Here is a 20,637-nt window from a genome sequence, read left to right as displayed (position 1 = left end):
GTTAGCCAGGGCATAAATCATTTTTTATATAACATTAAGAGATGAAGTGCTTTGAACTGTAGTCATCTCCCCCAGGAAAGCAAAGTGAACCTGTTGTGATATGCCTGTGCCTATAAGGGTATGGGGAAAAGAAGGAAAATGCTGGAAGATTAGATGGGCTGTTTGTATCTTATAAAGCCTACAAACGCAAAGAAAGGGGAATTGAAACACTGATTTGAAGGGAAGCTGAGCCCATTTTCAGAGAAATGGTGAGAGGGGCTTTCAATGAATGTGAGTTGGTAGGAAGTTTTCTTACAACTTTATTTAAAAAAAAACAGAAATACATGTACACTGAAATAAACTCTTCAAGAGAAATGTATAAACTGATTATGTTCATAAGATTTTTTTACATTTGCTTTTTTAATTAAACAACTTTATTTTAAAAACAGAGATAAATGTCTAGATTTTAAAAGCATTTTTGCATAAAATTATATGAGATATATATTTTTGTCAGTACTTGATTTTTTTTAAAGGTTTGATAGTGTGCATTGAAATCTTACTAGTTACAGTGAGCATAAAGTACATGTAAAACAAAATGTAACATGGAAATAGTCAAAGTTTTCTTGGCATGTAAAGATTAGACATAATGGTTTTTAAATACCAAAAATTGCTACAAGGCTATCTATCTTCTTACCTATTGAGTTACAAAAGAACAGACATGGTATGCATCACTGATAATTGGATACTAGCCCCAAAAAGATCTGAATACCCAAGAAACAACTCATAGACCATATGAAGCTCAAAAAGAGAAAGGCCAAGAAGTGGAAGCCTCAGTCCTTCTTAGAAAAAAAAATCAATAAGAGTTGGTATGAATTTTAGCAATATTTTGAAAAATTTAGCCAAAACAGAATGCACGAAGCAAAAGTATTTCTAATGCTTGCAAGACTAAAGAGTTGGCAGTAAAGTATGCTGATGGTGTCACACCTGGCTAACACAAAAATTTGTCCTTGTGTTTTCATATATAGTAGGGAAAAGAAGATCAGAGAGGAAGGAAAGTTAGAAAAATGAATAAACTAAAATATAATAAGCAAATAGCCTGTACAGTGACTACTGTCAAAAATAATATGACAGAAATATGAGAAAGAAATCAATAGAGGGAATGGTTGACAGTGGTGGGAGGGGGGGGTAAGGGATAAGAGTCATCATTCCAATTACATACAATATATATCAAATTGTCAAAGAACAAATTTAATTAATAAAATGCCTTCACTAGGGGGTAGGCAGTGAGGTAGAAAGGGGGTAATCTTCCTTTGTGGTTTAGATAAACAGACTAATGCAGCTCCTGAGGAAAGAAATGCCAAGAGCAACTGGGAGCCAATTCTTTCTCCTCAGGGGGTTAGAGCCACATCTTCCAGCTGCACAGTTATTTTACCTAGGAGAGATGAATCTGCTTTTAAATCAATTTAGTTTGAAAAGCACAGAAGGATTCAGGAGAAAAAGTGAGAAAAGGAAAAGTTACTTTGCCTGCTTTTGAATCAATTTAGTTTGAAAAGCACAGAGGGGTTCAGTGGGAGAGCTGAGAAAAAGAAAAATATTTTCTTTGAAGAAGGACACATGCGGGGAGTAAGGTGACAGTGTTCCTGTAGCATAACTCACAGACAGGAAGGTACTGCAATCAGAAGCATGGACATGTCCGTAAAACAGAGTCCCACAACATGCTCTGTCATGACATGTAGTGTGATCTACAACAATTTAAGTATGAGTCATAAGATTTGAGGAAGAAACTTTGGAAAGTTAAGTCTTGTTCCATGTATACGGATTAAAACATCCCACTCTTTCATAAGGAAAACTCTATCAATTTATAACACTAATGAAGGAAATGAATCAAACAGAATTCTCAACAATCAATACCCTTGCAAAACAAAACCAATCAACCAATCAAAACAGGAAACAAAATACCAACTTTCCCTAGGTTCTCTTCCAAGAACAGCAGAAGGACTTTTGTGACTTTTTCCAATTGCAGCTACCTTTTATGAACTTACTAAGGTGACTGGCCTTTTTCCATGTGTATGTGAAAGGTTGCCGTTTGCCTATTTGCTCAGACTCTGAAAGGTGTTCTAGCTAAGTCCCTCACTGTCACTGCGTGACACACTTAAGCACCAGGCTGGGCGGCCCTGAAGGAGAGACTTCAATATCGACAAGTCAGATGGAGACTCTGAGATGACTCTGAGATTCTGGGTGTAAAGAAATGGCCTGACTGACAGATTTCATTATGGTTGCCCCTTGGGGAACCAAGAGTAGACAGAGATTACCATGCCCACTGAGTGAGCCACTTCTTTTACTCTTGCCTTTCTTTTAGGATGCTGGATGATAACAAGAAAAGTTTCTATGGAAGTTCCTATATCTATCCAATTGAACAAATAGCCAAGTTCTCAGGGAATAACATGCTTGTAGATTTCACTATGACTGTTATAGCTCCTGTCAAGGCCCAGAGCCCAAGGGACAGATACTCAACAAATTGCTCGGCTCTTATCTTAAAAAAGTGGCTACCATATGTCCAGACTATATAGCCTATCATCTCCAATCAAACAGGTAAGACTAGTCAGTAATGGGAGGTAAGAAATGAAGCAGGTGATAAAAGCAGACGACTATGGGTGCTGAGTGCAAGAGTACTTTCAACAATTTCAACAGACAGATTCCTTTGTTGTTAGAGGACACAGAAATAAAAGTTCAAACTCACCCGCAACATTTCTTCAACACAGCTTGGATCGCTGGTAAGGCTTACCTAAAATAAACAAAATATAAAAAAAAATATAACCAAGTTACACTTAGAAAAGCTTATGATGTACACTGTCAGATAAATCATCAAGACAGAAAATAAAACCTTAACAAAATTAATTTCCCTATTAAATACAAAGCACCAAGTTCTTAAAATGGCTAATTTTGTATTACACTAACAAAACAGGGAAGCCACAGTGCAATATGTGGAAAGTGACTCTTTCACATACAATGGAGGACACTGAGCTGGTTTCCTCCCATTTAGGTCTATCTAACAAGGGAACTTGACGTTGTGCTCTCCCAGCCTTTCAAACCTGAAACATAGTTTAGCATATTATTACATTTAAAGAAGAAGGCTATGTAAAAATATTTCTCTGATTAATTGGATTCTCCTTCAACTTGGGCAGTCAAATCAGATGCCGACTTTTAGTTTAAAAATATTAGCAATTATTATTATTATTATTATTATTATTATTATTATTATTATTATTATTATTATTTATTATTATTATTATTAATGCTTACACCATGACCACTGTTTCCTCTTCATTCTCTCCTCTAACCCCCTCCCCCTCATTCATCAACTGCTCCTCCAATTCTCTTTGCAAAAAGGTAGGCCTCCTAAACATGGAATATCATGTTGCAGTAAGACTAGGCACCACCCTTATGCCTACATTTTTTTTAACTACAAAATAAATGGAATTTCTGTGAGTATTACAGATTTGTCTCAGCATTTACAGGGACTCTCAAAAGTATAGTAAGTGAACACCATGAGGCTTTATTCTGTCTCTCTCTAGGTGACATTTTCTTAATCAATCAAAATCCAACCCTAACATCAACATATGGAGGACTTGCTGTAAGGGTCTCTGTTTCAGAAAGCATAAGACACCAAGTAAATATACTGAGACAGTATCCAATAATGAGGTTAGCTACCTTGGAATACCACACACATTTCCAGGTTACATTTGTTATTCTAGTAAAATTATTAACTGTATTCCCTTTTATATTAAAATTCTCCACTTTGGGTGACAAATTGTATAGGCATCCTTCTTAATGCAATAACTTTTGTATATGAGATAAAAGAGACACTACAAAACAAGGCTCAAAAATTGGACAGACACATATTATAAAGAACCTTACAGATTTCATATAGGGACTCAATGGTGATTGAGCTTACAATGACAAATGCTTCAAGACCCGATCCTTATTTCAGAGTTAAAGGTCTAGAAGGGACAGGAAAAAATATTAACAATTAGAAACCCACTGGGACATACTTGGTAAGATAGTCTTGACAAGGGTAATAGAACCTCATTCATTCACAGTATGCCTATTCATCATTTACCTCTTCAGACAAAAAGTCCTGATTGAGCTCAGGATGGTGTATGGTGGTGTGGTAGGACTTAAAAATCAAAAACAACATCACTCTTCTCTTACATTGAAGACTCCATGCAAATAAAATGAAAGACAAACTGTCTATTTACAGAGTAAATAGACAATTAGGAACTAGAGGACTTATTAAGTTGTAAAGAAAAAATACCTATTGGCATTCTTCTGGTTTTCTACTGATAGTCACAGAATATCTAACAGAAGGCCCCAGCCTTGAGGTCCTCATTGTAGACCTCGCATCATATGGGAGTAAGAAGCCAGGGATTTGACAGGACTGAGAAATGCTGGGGCCACCTGAGTCCACTTTAATTTCTGAACCCCTGGAAATGAAGTACCACTCTAGAGGTACAGGACACATTAGAAGAAATGCACACTAAAACCAGGGCTGGAATCTGTCCTCTCAAACACTGTCTCGGGCACAATCACCCATACCTTTCCAAGGAATACTGGTGAAAAAGTAGTGATAGTACTGGGATTAGAACAGTCACATTGTCACTTAGGTCTAGAGCCACTACCTTCTCATTCTGAATCTACTCTTGAGAATTCAGTCCACAAATCACAAGGTCACTCAGAGCTGCAGCATGCTTTCAAATCTCCCATCTCCATCCCCTCTTCCTAGAGTAGAAAGTAAGCTGCACAAGGATAACATCCAGGAGAGGCTGAGCTCTTACTCCTGGCCCTAGATGACTATATTGTGCTTGGCATGGATATGTTCTTCTGAGAGTCAGGGAAGGGAAGCATACATCATTAAGCAGGTGGTAAATAGTCCGATAATGTTTACAAGACCCTATCCGCTCTGAATGTAACCCTGCACGTAGCTACTCAATGTAACCACAGAAAGGCCACATACAGATCATCTGCCTCATGATAAATACATATCTTATGAAATAATTAGGTTACCTTTCAATCAAATATTAAATTAACTGCAGTAACAATAAATGCATTGTATAGGATGTTTTGATCATTCTGGAATTAATCAGTTTGGAGCATCCTTCTTGGCGATTAGGGTAATACAAGATACCAAAGATACTGTGATTGTGGCATGTAGAGATACATGCAGTGACTAATAGAAAACATGGAGATTAGTATAAAACATTAAAAGAATAATGATTATTACAGGTTAAACCTATAGGAGTTCAGTGTGTGCCTCTAAGTGCATTATTGCTAAGGGATTATGAGGGAGGAAGGGTCACTTTTTGCCATAAATCATCTCAAGGCTATAACATAATATGTGGCAATCAAAGCCTGGTATTCTAAGAATACTCTCTTTTTAAAGATTTCTCAAAGTAAAATATAAAACCCGTAAATTTGGTTGTCAATTAAATAATATCTACAATTGACACTGATAGCAACTGTCAAACTAATTTCATTTGTATTTTCATTAACAGATTACCTCATTTATCCTCATGATTGAATTATGTGATATAGAGGCCCTTGACATAGTTTTAATAATAAAGTAAAAATTCAAGTTATAATATGCCTAAAATCTAGCCTTTGTCTTCTCAAATTGCTAATCTCCATCATTGGTCAGTTGGAACTATGGGAGCATCAGCCTCTTGTTTTTTATTTGTATATACAAATCCTTATATCTCCCCATCCAGGGAGTCCCAGGTTCCAAAATGAATTTGGAAACTGCATGCACATCAGGATCTATTGATGTCCCTGTTTCTTGCCTCATCTTAACTTGTCCCTAGTCTCGTTTATATTCATGAATCTATAATTAAATGGGAGCAGTTAATATTACATTAACTGAAGAGAGAAATCTTTGGGTAATATGACCTTAATCAAAACAGCAGCAGCAACAACAACAATAACAACAACAACAAAATATTTCACAACAGTAAGATGGCCCTGCCAAATCAGCTCATCTTCCAATTTTATTTTAATATAGAAGAACTCCTATGTATCCACAGAATTGATGCTTACTTAAAAATAAGGTTCTTAGAAAGAGGCCACGAATTTGAAAAAGCATTGGAGGAGAAAGTATACAGGCAGGGGGCAGGAAAGGAGGGAAATGACATAATTATATTATATATTATATTATAAAAATTTCCATGTAAACCAGGCTAATAAATGCCATACTACTCCCTCTAAGAAAGAAAAGACCAAAGAGCAGAGTATGAAAGCTTAAAGGAATTCAACATATATTAAGAAAAGTACAGAAAATGACTGTCTAAAATCATACAAGAGATTACAAGTAAAATGGAAAGGTAGCAAGCAATAAGCTTCTGTTCATTTACAAAATCCATGATATTATTTACTATATTTTTTGAATATGTAAGGCATCTTTGAAGTTCAACCAATTTTGAATCAAATTCCAGCTCTGAAACTTCCTTTATGACTTTGGGGGGAAATTAACCCAGATATCTGCCTCTGTTTACGTACCTATCTGAGAACAATTAAAACTGCTTTAGGAAATTCTGTGATGTTGAAATGAAGTAAGGTATAGGAGGCCTTAGCCCAGGAATAGTTCATGCTCATGTTCACATTCTAAGTCCTTCCTTAGGCTCCTTATTGTTTTTTAAAATAACTTTATTTATTATTTACAATCACTAAATGTCTTAATTTTTATGCATGATTTACATGGCTATATCCTCAGGGTCACACATTAACTTCTCAAATATAAAGGGACCTAAAGTGTTGAGAGTTTAAGAAATTTTTGTTTTTTTTTTAATTGAACAACTTTATTTTAAAAAACAGACAAATGTACAGATTTTAAAAGCATTTTTGCATGAAAGTATATGAAGACCTTTTTGTCAGTACTTGAATTATTTAAAGGTTTGATAGTGTGCATTAAAATCTTATTAGTTAAAATGAGCATAACGTATATGTAAGAAAAGATGCAACCTGGAATTAGTCAAAGTTTTCTTGGTTTGTAAAGATTAAGCATAATGATTTTTCATTTTTGATGGCCTTTGTCTTTCTTGAACTTCATATAGTCTGTGAGTTGTATGTGGGGTGTTCTGAGCTGTCTGGGGTTACTAACCAATTATCAGTGACTGCATATTATGTCTGTTCTTTTGTGACTAAGTTACCTCACTTTGGATGATATTCTCTAGATGCGCCCATTTTCTTAAGAATTTCATAAAGTCATTGTTTCTGATAGCTGAGTAGTACTCCATTGTGTAAATATACCATATTTTTTGTATCCATTCATCTAATGAAGGAAATCTGGGTTTTTCCAGCCTCTGACTATTATAAATAGGGCTGCTATGAACATTGTGGTGCATGTGTCTTTGTTGTATGTTGGAGTGTCTCTGGGGTATATGCCTAGAAGTGGAATAACTGGGTCTTCTGGTAGTACTATGTCCAATTTTCTGAGGAACCACCAGACTGATTTCCAGAGTGGTAGTACCAGTTTACAACCCCACCAACAGTGGAGAAGTGTTCCTCTTTCTTTGCATCCTTGCCAGCATCTGCTGTCATCTGAGTTTTGGATCTTAGCCATTCTGTCTAGTGAGGTGGAATCTCAGGGTTATTTTAATTTGCATTTCCCTTATGACTAAGTATGTTAAGAACTTCCTTAGATGCTTCTCAGCCATTCTATATTCCTCAATTGAGAACTTTTTGTTTAAGTCTGTACCCCAGTTTTAAATAGAATTGATTGATTCGCTGGTATCTAACTTCTTGACTTCATTGTACACCTTGGATATTAGGCCTCTATCTGATGTGGTGTTGGTAAAGATCTTTTCCCAATCAGTTGGCTGCCATTTTGTTTTCTTGACAGTGTCCTCAGCCTTACAGAAACTTTGCAATCTCATTAAGTCCCATTTGTTGAAATTTGACCTTAGACCTTGAGCCATTGGTGTTTTGTTCAGAAAATTTTCTCCTGTGCCAATGTTTTCTAAGGTTTTCCCTACTTTCTCATCTAATAGGTTCAGTGTACCTGGTTTAATGTGGGGATCTTTGATCCACTTGCACTAGAGTTTGTACGAGGAGATAAGAAAGGATCTATTTTCATTCATCTGCATGCTGAGTGCCAATTGGACCAACACAATTTGTTGAATAAGCTGACCTTTTTCCATTGAATATTTACAGCACCTTTGTCAAAAATCAGGTGACCATATACGTGAGGGCTCATTTCTGGATCTTCTATTCCATTCCATTGATCCACATGCCTATCTCTGTACCAGTACCATGCAGTTTTTATCACAATTGCCTTGTAATATAGCTTGAGGTCAGGGATAGTGATTCCTGCAGATGTTTTCTTGTTGTTGAGGATTAATTTTGCTATTCTAGGTCTTTTGTTATTCCAGAGAATTTTGCACATTGCTCATTCCAACTCTATGAAGAATTGGTTCAGAATTTTGATGGGGACTGCATTGAATTTGTAGATTGCTTTTGGTAAGATGGCCATTTTTACAATGTTGATCCTTCCAATCCATGAAAATGGGAAATTTTTCCATTTTCTGAGATCTTCCTCAATTTTCTTCTTCAGAGATTTTAAATTCATGTCATATAGGTCCTTCACTTGCTTAGAGTCACACCAAGGTATTTCATATAGTTTGTGACTATTGTGAAGGGTATATTTTCCCTAATTTATTTCTCCCAAGTTTGTCCTTTGAGTAGAGGAAGACTACTGATTTGTTAGAGTTAATTTTATATCCAGCCACTTTGCTGAACTTGATTATCAGAATTTTTGTGGTCACTTATTTACACAAACATGTCATCTGCAAATATTGATGTTTTTACTTCTTCCTTTCCAATTTGTATCCCTTTGATTTCCTTTTGCTGTCTAATTGCTCTGTCCAGGACTTCCAGGACTATGTTGAATAGGCAGGAGGAGAGTGGGCAGCCTTGTCAAGTCCCTTATTTTAGTGGGATTGCTTCAAGTTTCTTCCTGTTAAGTTTGATGTTGGCTATTGGTTTGGTCTATATTGCTTTTATTATGTTTAGGTATGGGCCATGGATTCTTGTTCTTTCCAAGACTTTTAACATGAAGGGGTGTTGAATTTTGTCAAATGCTTTCTCAGCATCCAGTGAAATGTCAATGTGGCTTTTTCTTTGGGTTTGTTTATATGGTGGATTATGTTGATGAATTTCAATATATTAAACAATTCCTGCATTCCAGGGATGAAGCCTACTTGATCATGGTGAATGATTGTTTTGATATGTTCTTGGATTTGGTTTGCAAAGATTTTATTGAGTTTTTTTGCATCAATGTTCATAAGTGAGATTGGTCTGAAGTTCTCGTTCCTTGTAGGTTCTTTGTGTGGTTTAGGAACAAGGGTTATTGTGGCCTTGAAAAATGAGTTAGGTAGAGTTCCATCTACTATATTATGTGAAATGGTTTGGAGAGAATTGGTATTAGGTTGTCAATAAATGTCTGATAGAATTCTGCACTGAACCCATCTGGATTTGGACTTTTCTTGGTTGGGAGGATTTTGATGACTGCTTCTATTTCTTTAGGTGCTATGGGATTATTAGGTAGTTTACCTGGTCCTGGTTTAACTTTAGTATCTGGTATCTGTCTAGGAATTCATCCATTAACTCCAGATTTTCCAGCTTTGTTGAGTATAAGCTTTTGTAGTAGGATCTGATGATTGCTTAAATTTCCTCAGTTTCAGTTGTTATTTCTCCACTTTCATTTCTGATTTTGTTAATTTGGATACTCTCTCTTCGCCCTCTAGTTAGTCTGGCTAAGGGTTTATCAATCTTGTTAATTTTATCAAAGATCCAGCTCTTTATGTTGTTGAATCGTTGAATCGTTCTTTTTGTTTCTATTTGGTCAATTTCTGCTCTGTGTTTAATTATTTCTTGCTGTCTACTCCTCTTAAGTGTATCTTCTTCCTTTTGTTCAGGATCTTTCAACTGTGCTGTCAAGTTGCTAGTGTATGCTCTCTCCAGTTTCTTTTTGGAAGCACTCAGAGCTATGAGTTTTCCTCTCAGTGCTGCTTTCATTGCATCCCATAGGTTTGGGTATGTTGTGGTATCATTTTCAATAAATTCTAGAAAATCCTTAATTTCTTTCATTATTTCTTCTTTGACCATGCTATCATTTAATAGAGCATTATTTAGTTTCCATGTGTATATGGGCTTTTTGTTGTCTTTGTTGTTATTAAAGACCAGCCTTAGACCATGGTGATCTGATAGGATGCAAGGGAGTATTTCAGTCTTCTTATATATATATTAAGGCTTGTTCTGTGACCGATTATATGGTCAATTTTGGAGAAGGTTCCATGAGGTGCTGATAAGGTGTATTCTTTTATGTTGAAATATTTTGTCTATTAATTACAAATTAACCTTTGCTAGTTTTCTTACATCCTTGTCCAGTTTGTGTTTCCATGATCTGTCCATTGATGAGAGTGGGGTGCTGAGGTCTCCCACTATTATTGTGAGGTGTGAATTGTATTTTTGAACTTTAGTAGGGTTTCTTTTAGGAATATGCGTGCTCTTCTATTGGGAGCATATAGGTTCAGGATTGAAAGTTCCTCCTGACAGATTTTCCAAGTAATGAGTAAAAGTGTGCTTCCTTATTTTTTTTTTGATATATTTTGGTTGAAAATCTACTTTATTAAATATTAGAATGGCTACTCCAGCTTCTTTCTTGGAGCTGTTTGCTTGGAAGTTTTTTCCCCAACCTTTTACTCTGAGATAGTGTATGTCTTTGTCTCTGAGATGAGTTTCCTGTATGCAACAAAATGCTGGATTCTGTTTATGTATTCCTTCTGATAGCCTATGTCTTTCTATTGGGGAATTGAGTCCATTTATGTAAACAGATATTAAGGAATAGTGGTTGCTGTTTCCTGCTATTTTTGCTTTTAGAAGTAGAATTGTGGAGAACGGCAGCTCGTAGAGGCTGAGCAACTGGTGGAGACCTGGGCTGCCAGGCAGCAGAGAGATCTCTGCGGAGTACACACAGAAAGTGCACGCCCTGCCTTGCCCTGCCCCGCCCTGTCTGATCCAGCGACATGGAATAGAACTTTGGAACTTCTGTTCCCACACGGTGACTCTGAGGCATAGAACAGGGCCCGATCCATTTGCCACCTGGACTAGTGGAAATCCAGGGACACAGACCAGATACAAGGGAAAGGCAAGAACATATCACTGACAACAAAATGGCAAGAGGAAAGCGAAAGAGTATATCCCAAAAAAACCAAGACAACCTGGCAAAACCAGAACCCAGCTCTCCCATAACAGAAAACATCGGAATTCCAAACACTCCAGAAAAGGAAGACACAGACCTGAAATCATACCTCAAGATGCTGATAGAGATACTTGAACAAGAATGGGAGGAAAAGCAAAAAGATTCAGAAGCTTTTAAAGAGGAAACAAAAAAAAAAAAACACTCAAAGAACTCAAAGAACTAGAGGAAAACAGAATCAAAGAGATGAAGGAATGGAAGAGGGAACTTAAAACGGAAATTGACACAATAAAGAAAACACAAAAAGAGATAACCCTAGAGGTAGAACACCTAAAAAAGAAATCAGGAATCACAGAAGCAAGCATTTCCAATAGATTACAAGAGATGGAAGAGAGAATCTCGGGGGCAGAAGACAACATTGTAAACATAGACAAAACAGCCAGAGAAGATGCAAAAAACAAAAAGCTCCTAACCCAAAATGTCCAGGAAATCCAGGACACAATGAGAAGACCGAACCTAAGGATAATAGGAATAGAAGAGGGAGAAGAGTATCAACTAAGAGGCACAGTAAATATCTTCAATAAAATCGTAGAAGAAAACTTCCCTACCCTCAAGAATGAGATGACCACGTGCATAAAAGAAGCCTTCAGAACTCCAAATAGGTTGGACCAGAAAAGAAATACCTCCCGACAGATAATAGTAAAAACATCAAGTACCCAAAGCAAAGAAAGAATACTAAAAGCAGCAAGGGAAAAAGGTCAGGTAACATATAAAGGCAGGCCAATCAGATTCACACCCGATTTCTCAACAGAGACTATGAAAGCTAGAAGAGCCTGGACAGACATCATGCACACTCTAAGAGAACACAAGTGCCAGCCCAAGCTGCTATACCCAGCAAAACTATCAATCACCATCGATGGAGAGATGAACATATTTCAAGACAAATCAAAATTTACACAATATCTGACCACAAACCCAGCACTACAACAAATTATAGGTGGAAAACCCAATACAATGAGGGAAAATACAGCCTAGTGAAAACAAGAAAACTCATAAACAAGAAAACTAAAAGAAGAAAAAGACACAGACACAACTCAACCCACAAATGCAATAATGGCAGGAAACAGAAACAACTATTCCTTGATATCTATTAACATAAATGGACTCAACTACCCAATAAAGAATCATAGACTATCAGACTTAATACATAAACAAAATCCAGCCTTTTGCTGCATACAGGAAACTCATCTCAGAGACAAAGACAGACACTATCTCAGAGTTAAAGGGTGAGAAAAAAACTTTCAAGCAAACAGCTCCAAGAAGCAAGCTAGAGTGGCTTTTCTAATATCAAATAAAGTAAATTTCCAACCAAAAGTTATCAAAAAAGATAAGGAAGGACACTTTTTACTCATTACCGGGGAAATCTGTCAGGAGAAACTCTCAATCCTTAACATATATGCTCCAAATAAAAAAGCACCCACATTCATAAGAGAAATCCTACTAAAGCTCAAAAAATACATTTCACCTTACACAATAATAGTGGGAGACTTTAGTACCCCTCTCTCACCAATGGACAGATCAGGGAAACAGAAACTGAACAAGGACACTGCAAAACTAGCAGAGACTTTGAACCAACTAGAATTAATAGATATATACAGAACATATTATCCTAAAGTAAAAGACTACACCTTCTTCTCACCACTCCATGGAACCTTCTCGAAAATTGACCACATATTTGGACACAGAGGAAGCCTCAATCGATATAAGAAGATTAAAATACTCCCATGTATCCTCTCAGATCACCATGGTCTACGGCTGGTCTTTAACAACAACAAAGACAACAAAAAGCCCACATACACATGGAAACTAAACAATGCTCTGTTAAACCATAGCGGGGTCAAAGAAGAAATAAAAGAAGGAATTAAGGATTTTCTAGAATACAACGAAAACGAAAACACAACATACCCAAACCTATGGGATGCAATGAGAGCAGTACTGAGAGGAAAACTCATAGCCCTAAGTGCTTCCAAAAAGAAACTGGAGAGAGCTTACATCAGCAACCTGACAGCACAGCTAAAAGCCCTAGAACAGAAAGAAGCAGATATACCCAAAAAGAGTAGACGGCAAGAAATAATAAAAATTAGGGCAGAAATAGACCAAATAGAATCAAAAAGAACCATTGAAAAAATCAACAAAACCAAGATTTGGTTCTTTGAGAAAATCAACAAGATTGATAAACCCCTAGCAAGACTAACTAGAGGGCAAAGAGAGAGTATACAAATTAACAACATCAGAAAGGAAAGTGGCGACATAACAACTGAAACTCAGGAAATTCAAGAAATCATCAGATCCTACTACAAAAACTTATACTCCACAAAATTGGAAAATCTGGAGGAAATGGACGAATTCCTAGACAGATACAAGATCCCAAAGTTAAACCAGGACCAAGTAAACCATCTGAATAACCCTATAACACCTAAAGAAATAGAAGAAGTCATCAAAAGTCTCCCAACCAAAAAAAGCCCAGGTCCAGACGGGTTCAGTGCAGAATTTTATCATATATTTATTGGGGATATAACACTTATACTCTCCAAACTGTTCCAAAAGATAGAATCAGATGGAATACTACCTAACTCCTTTTTTGAGGCTACAATAACCCTCGTACCTAAACCACACAAAGACCCTACAAGGAAAGAGAACTTCAGACCAATCACACTTATGAACATTGATGCAAAAATACTCAACAATATCCTTGCAAACCGAATCCAAGAACACATTTAAACGATCATTCATCATGACCAAGTAGGCTTCATCCCTGGGATGCAGGGATGGTTTAATATAAGGAAATCCATCAATGTTATCCACCATATAAACAAACTCAAAGATCAAAATCACATGGTCATCTCACTAGATGCTTAGAAAGCATTTGACAAAATCCAACACCTCTTCATGTAAAAAATCTTGGAAAGAACAGAAATCCAAGGTCCATACCTAAACATAATAAAAGCAATATACAGCAAACCAACAGCCAACATCAAACTTAATGGCAAGAAACTTGAAGCAATCCCAATAAAATCAGGGTCTTGACAAGGCTGCCCACTCTCCCCCTACCTATTCAACATAGTACTGGAAGTCCTGGCTGGATCAATTAGACAGCAAAAGGAGATCAAGGGGATACAAATCGGAAAGGAAGAGATAAAAACATCACTCTTTGCCGATGACATGATAGTGTACTTGAGTGACCCCAAAAATTCCACCAGAGAACTCCTAAAGCTGATAAACAAGTTCAGCAAAGTGGCCGGATACAAAATTAACTCAAACAAATCAGTAGCCTTCCTATACTCAAAGGACAAACATGTGGAGAAAGAAATTAGGGAAAAGGTACCCTTCACAATCGTTACAAAAACTATGAAATACCTTGGTGTGACTCTAACTAAGGAAGTGAAGGACCTGTATGACAAGAACTTCAAACCTCTAAAGAAAGAAATTGAGGAGGATCTCAGAAAATGGAAAGATCTCCCATGCTCATGGATTGGAAAGATCAACATCTTAAAAATGGCCATCCTACCAAAAGCAATCTACAGATTCAATGCAATCCCCATCAAAATTCCAACCCAGTTCTTCATGGAACTGGAAAAATCAATGTGCAATTTCATATGGAATAACAAAAGACCTAGAATAGCGAAATCCATCCTCAACAACAAAAAAACATCTGCGGGAATCACTATCCCTGACCTCAAGCTATATTACAAGGCAATTGTGCTGAAAACTGCATGGTACTGGTACAGAAATAGGCATGTGGATCAATGGAATAGAATAGAAGATCCAGAAATGAGCCCTCATGTATATGGCCACCTGATTTTTGACAAAGGAGCAGTAAACATTCAATGGAAAAAGGACAGCCTATTCAACAAATGGTGTTGGTCCAACTGGCACTCAGCATGCAAAAGAGTGAAAATAGACCCTTTCTTATCTCCTTGTATAAAGCTCAAGGGTAAGTGGATCAAAGATCTCCACATTAAACCAGATACACTGAAACTATTAGATGAGAAAGTAGGGAAAACCTTAGAACACATAGGCACAGGAGAAAAATTCCTGAACAAAACACCAATGGCTCAAGCTCTAAGGTCAAAGATTAACAAATGGGACTTAATGAGGTTGCAAAGTTTCTGTAAGGCTAAGGACATGGTCATAAAACAAAACAGCAACCAACAGAATGGGAAAAGATCTTTACCAACACCACATCAGATAGAGGCCTAAATTCCAAGGTATACAAGGAACTCAAAAAGCTAGACAGCAGAGAATCAAATAACCCTATTAAAAAAAATGGGGTACAGAGCTAAACAAAACGTCATCAGTTGAGGAACACCGAATGGCAGAGAAACATCTGAGGAAGTGCTTGACATCCTTAGCCATCAGGGAAATGCAAATCAAAACAACCCTGAGATTCCACCTCATACCAGTCAGATTGGCCAAGATCCAAATCTCAGATGACAGCAGATGCTGGCGAGGCTGTGGAGAAAGAGGAACACTTCTCCACTGTTGGTGGGGTTGCAAACTAATACAACCACTCTGGAAATCAGTCTGGCCATACCTCAGAAAATTGGATATAGTACTACCTGAAGACCCAGCTATTCCACTGCTGGGCATATACCCCAGAGACACTTTAATACACAACAAAGATATATGCACCACAATGTTCATAGCAGCTCTATTTATAATAGCCAGAAGCTGGAAGGAACCCAGATGTCCTTCAGAAGATAAATAGATACAAAAATTGTGGTACATTTACACAATGGAATACTTCTCAGCCATCAGAAACAATGACTTAACCAAATTCTTAAGAAAATGGCTGCATCTAGAGAATATCATTCTGAGTGAGATAACCCAGTCACAAAAGAACAGACATAATATGCAGTCACTGATATTGGGATGCTAACCCCAGAGGCTTGCACACCCCAGAAACAACTCACAGACTGTACGAAGTCCAGGAAATAAAGAAAACAAAAAAAAAAAAAATACATTTACAAAATAAGAAGACTTTGACAATTTCCATGTTGTGTTTTGTTTTGCATGTACTTTATGCTCATTGTAACTATTAGGTTTTCAATGCATATTGTCAAGCCCTTGAAAAAATCAAGTACTGACTAAAAAATATATTCACATAGTTTTATGTAAAAATTATTTTAATACATGAAAAAACAGTACTGAGAAAAATGTATAATTTTAAGCAAAAAATGCTTAAAATCTGTACATTTATCTTTGTTTTGTAAAATAAAGTCATTTTAAAAATAAAAAAATATAAAAAAAAGAAGTAGAATTGTGCCTGTGTGTCTTTCTTCTTTTGGTTTTCTTGCTTAGTTATTTTCTTGTTTGTCCTAGGATGTAGTTTCCCTCCTTGTATTGGGTTTTCCACATAGAAATTATGTAGTGTTGTGTTTGTGGTCAGATATTGTGTAAATTTAGTTTTGTCCTGGTTTAGCTTGGTCTCTCAATCTATGGTGATTGTGAGTTTTGCTGGGTATAACAGCTTGGGCTGACACCTGTGTTCTCTTAGGGTCTGCATGATATTTGTCCAGGATCTTATAGCTTTCATTGTCTCTGTTGTGATGTTGGGTGTGATTCTGATTTGTCTGCCTTTATATGTTATATGACCTTTTTCCCTTAGTGTTTTTAGTATTCTTTCTTTGCCTTGGGCACTTGGCATTTTGACTATTATGTGTTGGGAGGAATTTCTTTTCTATTCCACTCTATTTGGAATTCTGTAGGCTTCTTTTATGCTCATGGTCATCTTATTCTTACCGGTAGAGAAGTTTTCTTCTATGATTTCTTTTGAAGATATTTAGTGTGCCTGTTAGTTGATATTCTTCACCTTCTTCTATTCCTATTATCCTTAGTTTTGGTCTTCTTATTGTGTTCTAGAACTCCTGGACATTTTGGGTTAGGAGCTTTTTGGCTTTAGCATCTTCTCTGACTGTTTTGTCTATGTTTTCAATGTTGTCGTCGGCCCCTGATATTCTCTTTTTCACCTCTCGTAGTCTGTTGGAGATGCTTGCATCTATGACTCCTGATTTCTTTTTAAGGTTTTCTACTTCCAGGTTGTCTCTTTTAGTGCTTTCTTTTTGTTTCCATTTTAAATTCTTTCTTCAATTCCTTTAGCTCTTTGGTTCTGTTTTACTCTAGTTCCTTGATTTCTTTGAGTGTTTTTTGTGTTTTCTCTTTAAAAGCTTCTATTTCTTTATACTTTTTCTCTTGTTCTTGTTTAAAGATCTCCATCATCATCTTGAGGTGTGATTTCAGGTCTGAGTCTTCTTTTTCTAGAATTTTTCGCATTCTGCTGTTTGCTGTGATGGGAGAACTGGATTCTGATATTGCCAGGTTGTCTTGTTTTCCATTAGGCATGTTCTTTCACTTTTCTCTTGCCATCTTGTTGTCTGTGATTATATGTAGTCTTGTCAGTGATTGGTTCCAGTCTCTCCAGAGTACCTGGCCTGTGCCCCGGGATCTCTGCTCTTTTAGGTAGCAAAAGGCTTGAGTGTCTGATCCCCATGCAAGGGCCTTCCGGGTGTACCCGAGTCTCTATGGCAGAGTTCCTGCTCCCCTGGACCAACCAGAGGGCTGCACCTACAGCGTGCTAGGCATAGCCCTCTCTGCTCCCCAGCTGCTTGCAGCGCAGTCTTTCGAGGCTTGTGTCCCTAGATCTGTGCTGTTCCTGGTGGCAATTGGCCTGAGCGTTTGGTCCACATGCAAGGGCCTTCTGGATGGAAACTGTGTCTCTATTACAGAGTTCCTGCTCCCCTAAATCAATGGGTGGTGGTGTGCTTTCTGTGTGCCTGGCCTAGCCCTCTCTGTGCTCCAGGAACTCGCAGTGTAGTCTCGCCAGGCCTGTGTCCCTGGATTTCCACTGTTCCTGGTGGCAAATGGCCTGAGCATTTGGTCTGCACGGGAAGGCTTTCCAGGCGTATAACAAGTCCTTGTTCCAGGGTTCCTGCTCCCCTAAACCAATCAGGGAGGGGAGCCACGCTTTCCACGTGCTTGGCCCAGACTTCTCTGTGGCCTGGCTACTTGCAGTGCGGTCTCATCAGGCCTGTGTCCCTGGATCTCAGCTCTTCCCAGTGGCAAATGGCCTGAGTGTTTGGTCAGCATGCAAGGGCCTTCCGGGTGGAAACCATGTCCCTAAGGCAGAGTTTCTGCTCCCCTGAACCAATCGAGGGGTGGGGGGCTGCTTTCTGTGCATTCGGCCCAGACCTCTCTGCACCCCAGCTACTCACAGCAGTCTCACCAGGCCTGCGTCTCTGGATCTCTGCTGTTCCTGGTGGCCGAGTTTAAGAAATCTTAAAGGAAGGGGTATACAATTGTAGTTAGAATTGGGTTCTAAACTTTTAGAAATGGTATTTTCCTGAGCTAGTCCCACCCTAATGCAGCTGGACAGGTGAGAGAACTAGGATAGGATGTAGCTTCCTTGCATATTAACTGTGAATTCAGTTGCACAGAGTGATGGAGAGATAGATGTCAGATTACATGCATTTAGTTCCTGTCACCCCTGAAAAACTGTTTCCTCTGCCCTGGACTCCCAATGTCCTTTTGACATTATGATGATGCATAGTGCAGTTTGTCCTGTATTTGCTCAGGTTGGTTTAGGACCATCCTGTCTCTTTTTTATAGGATGAGCCCTTGAGGGTATGGTCTTTATTCTACTGATGCTCACTCACCTGCACAGCATCTCCAGGGTCAGAGCAAGCAAGTGTTCTTCGTTTTGTGTATTAATTTCTTACTTACAAATTCTCATTGTTATGGTACAACATGAAACTAAAGCTGTATAAATCAAGAAGAATTTGGTTTGGCTAACAGTTTGAGAGTGCAGTTCATCATGATAGGGAAGGCAAGGCATCAGGAGCATGTGTTGCCTTGCATGTGTTATCAAGAGGCAGATAGAGATGAATTTTGGTCCTCAGTTCACTCTCTCATTTTCATTTAGTTGGGGATTCCAACCCATGGGATGGTGTCCCCTACATTTGAGATACTTCCCACCTTGGTTAATCTAGCAATGACTTCACAGAAATGTCATCACAGGAGGAGATCTTGTCAAATTAATAGATTAGCTAGTATGGCATGAATGTTGCTCAATAATCTTGGTTGGCCTAATAGGGATGCTTAGATGATCCAACAGGTGTCTAATATGAAAGTTGGAATAAGGCCTGGGAGGGCTAACTGAAGGTCAGTGGGCATACATATGTAGCATCAATGACTTCATTAGATTCTAGAATCTGGTCCTCAAGCTGAGAGGCTTAGAAACTCAACGTCAAGACCCACAGAATCAGAATTTCACTTAGAGAAAACTTACATCAATTGAGTTATTCAGGTGGATATTCAAACTACACTCACTGGTTTGGCTAAAAACCTTAAAACCTCAATGTTTAGAGAAATGAGATGTCTGGGTTTGTCTGTCTAGAGCAAGCTTACTTGGTCGAGATCTTTCTATTAGCATTTCAACAAATTCAAGTATCTCCCTCAGCTACAAAATGAACATGCACTAAGACCAGCAGACCTGGCAACAGATTCTTCCTTAGTAATCTGTCTTTCTTTTTGGAAGTCAGGTTTTATAGTGAATTATGGCTGTTAAGGAGGCATCAGCATCCTCAGTCTAGAGAGCACAGAGAGTTGCTGTTATAGGCTTGACATTGTGATATCTTCTGAATGTTGCTAATTAATCATTAAATCCTCTTTAGGGACCTAGTTTATAAGGAGCTTTAGGTTGTTCATCCATCTGCTGGCTCTGAAGGTGAAAAAGGAGACTAGAGATGGGACTTAAGGGGATATGACAACAGAAAATAAGACGAGTGAGTGGTGGATAGGATGGGGAAGGGTGATCAATGTGCTTCATTATGAAGATGTCTCTTCACTGATTACATTAGGTATGGGCAACAGCAGAATGCATATGTAGAAAAGGCCATCATTAGCTAAGAGGACCTAATGGCAGACAGAATTTAAAATGAAGAGTACTTAATTCCATGGGTTCTGAATAGCCATTAACTCACTGTTCACTTAAATGTTCTAATAACTATTTTCTATAGAAAAGGGAGCTATAATCAGGAGGGTATTCTGTTTGCTTGCTTGTGTGTGTGTGAGAGAGGGGGGGGGTTAGAGAGAGGGAGAGAGTCAAACATAACAGTCATCTAAGAATATTACTATAATAAACTAAGAACCAAGGAATAAGAAAATAACATTGATCCACATTCTTTCAATGTTCTGTCTGCTACCATTGCCAATACTCAAAATGTGTTGTTTCCTCTTCTGGCCAAGTTCTTAAGTCCATAATCCCACTCCAATATTTTCTGTAATTTCACCTCCATTCCTTCAATCTAGGCCCAAAATTTGAGCCGAATTCTCCTAGTGTCTACTGTTCTGCT

The 20,637-nt window shown here is 37.8% G+C and overlaps 1 protein-coding gene across 5 annotated transcripts in view; it reads right to left on the bottom strand.

The window, feature by feature from the left end:
• Positions 1-20,637, bottom strand: part of AFF2 (ALF transcription elongation factor 2) — a gene marked incomplete at both ends in the record, with an annotated part of 471,510 nt that overhangs the window by 174,356 nt on the left and 276,517 nt on the right. For all 5 annotated transcript variants that reach the window (XM_080909761.1, XM_080909763.1, XM_080909762.1 and 2 more), the window contains one exon: positions 2,720-2,764. In XM_080909761.1, coding sequence (XP_080765887.1) covers positions 2,720-2,764 — 45 coding nt within the window. The remainder of the gene's footprint in view (positions 1-2,719; positions 2,765-20,637) is intronic.

This window comes from Micromys minutus (assembly GCF_963924665.1).
Source record: "Micromys minutus genome assembly, chromosome: X".
NCBI classification, from domain to species: Eukaryota; Metazoa; Chordata; class Mammalia; order Rodentia; family Muridae; genus Micromys; species Micromys minutus.
The sequence above is the reverse complement of the archived record's forward strand: the minus strand, read 5'-3'. Positions and strand labels throughout refer to the sequence as shown.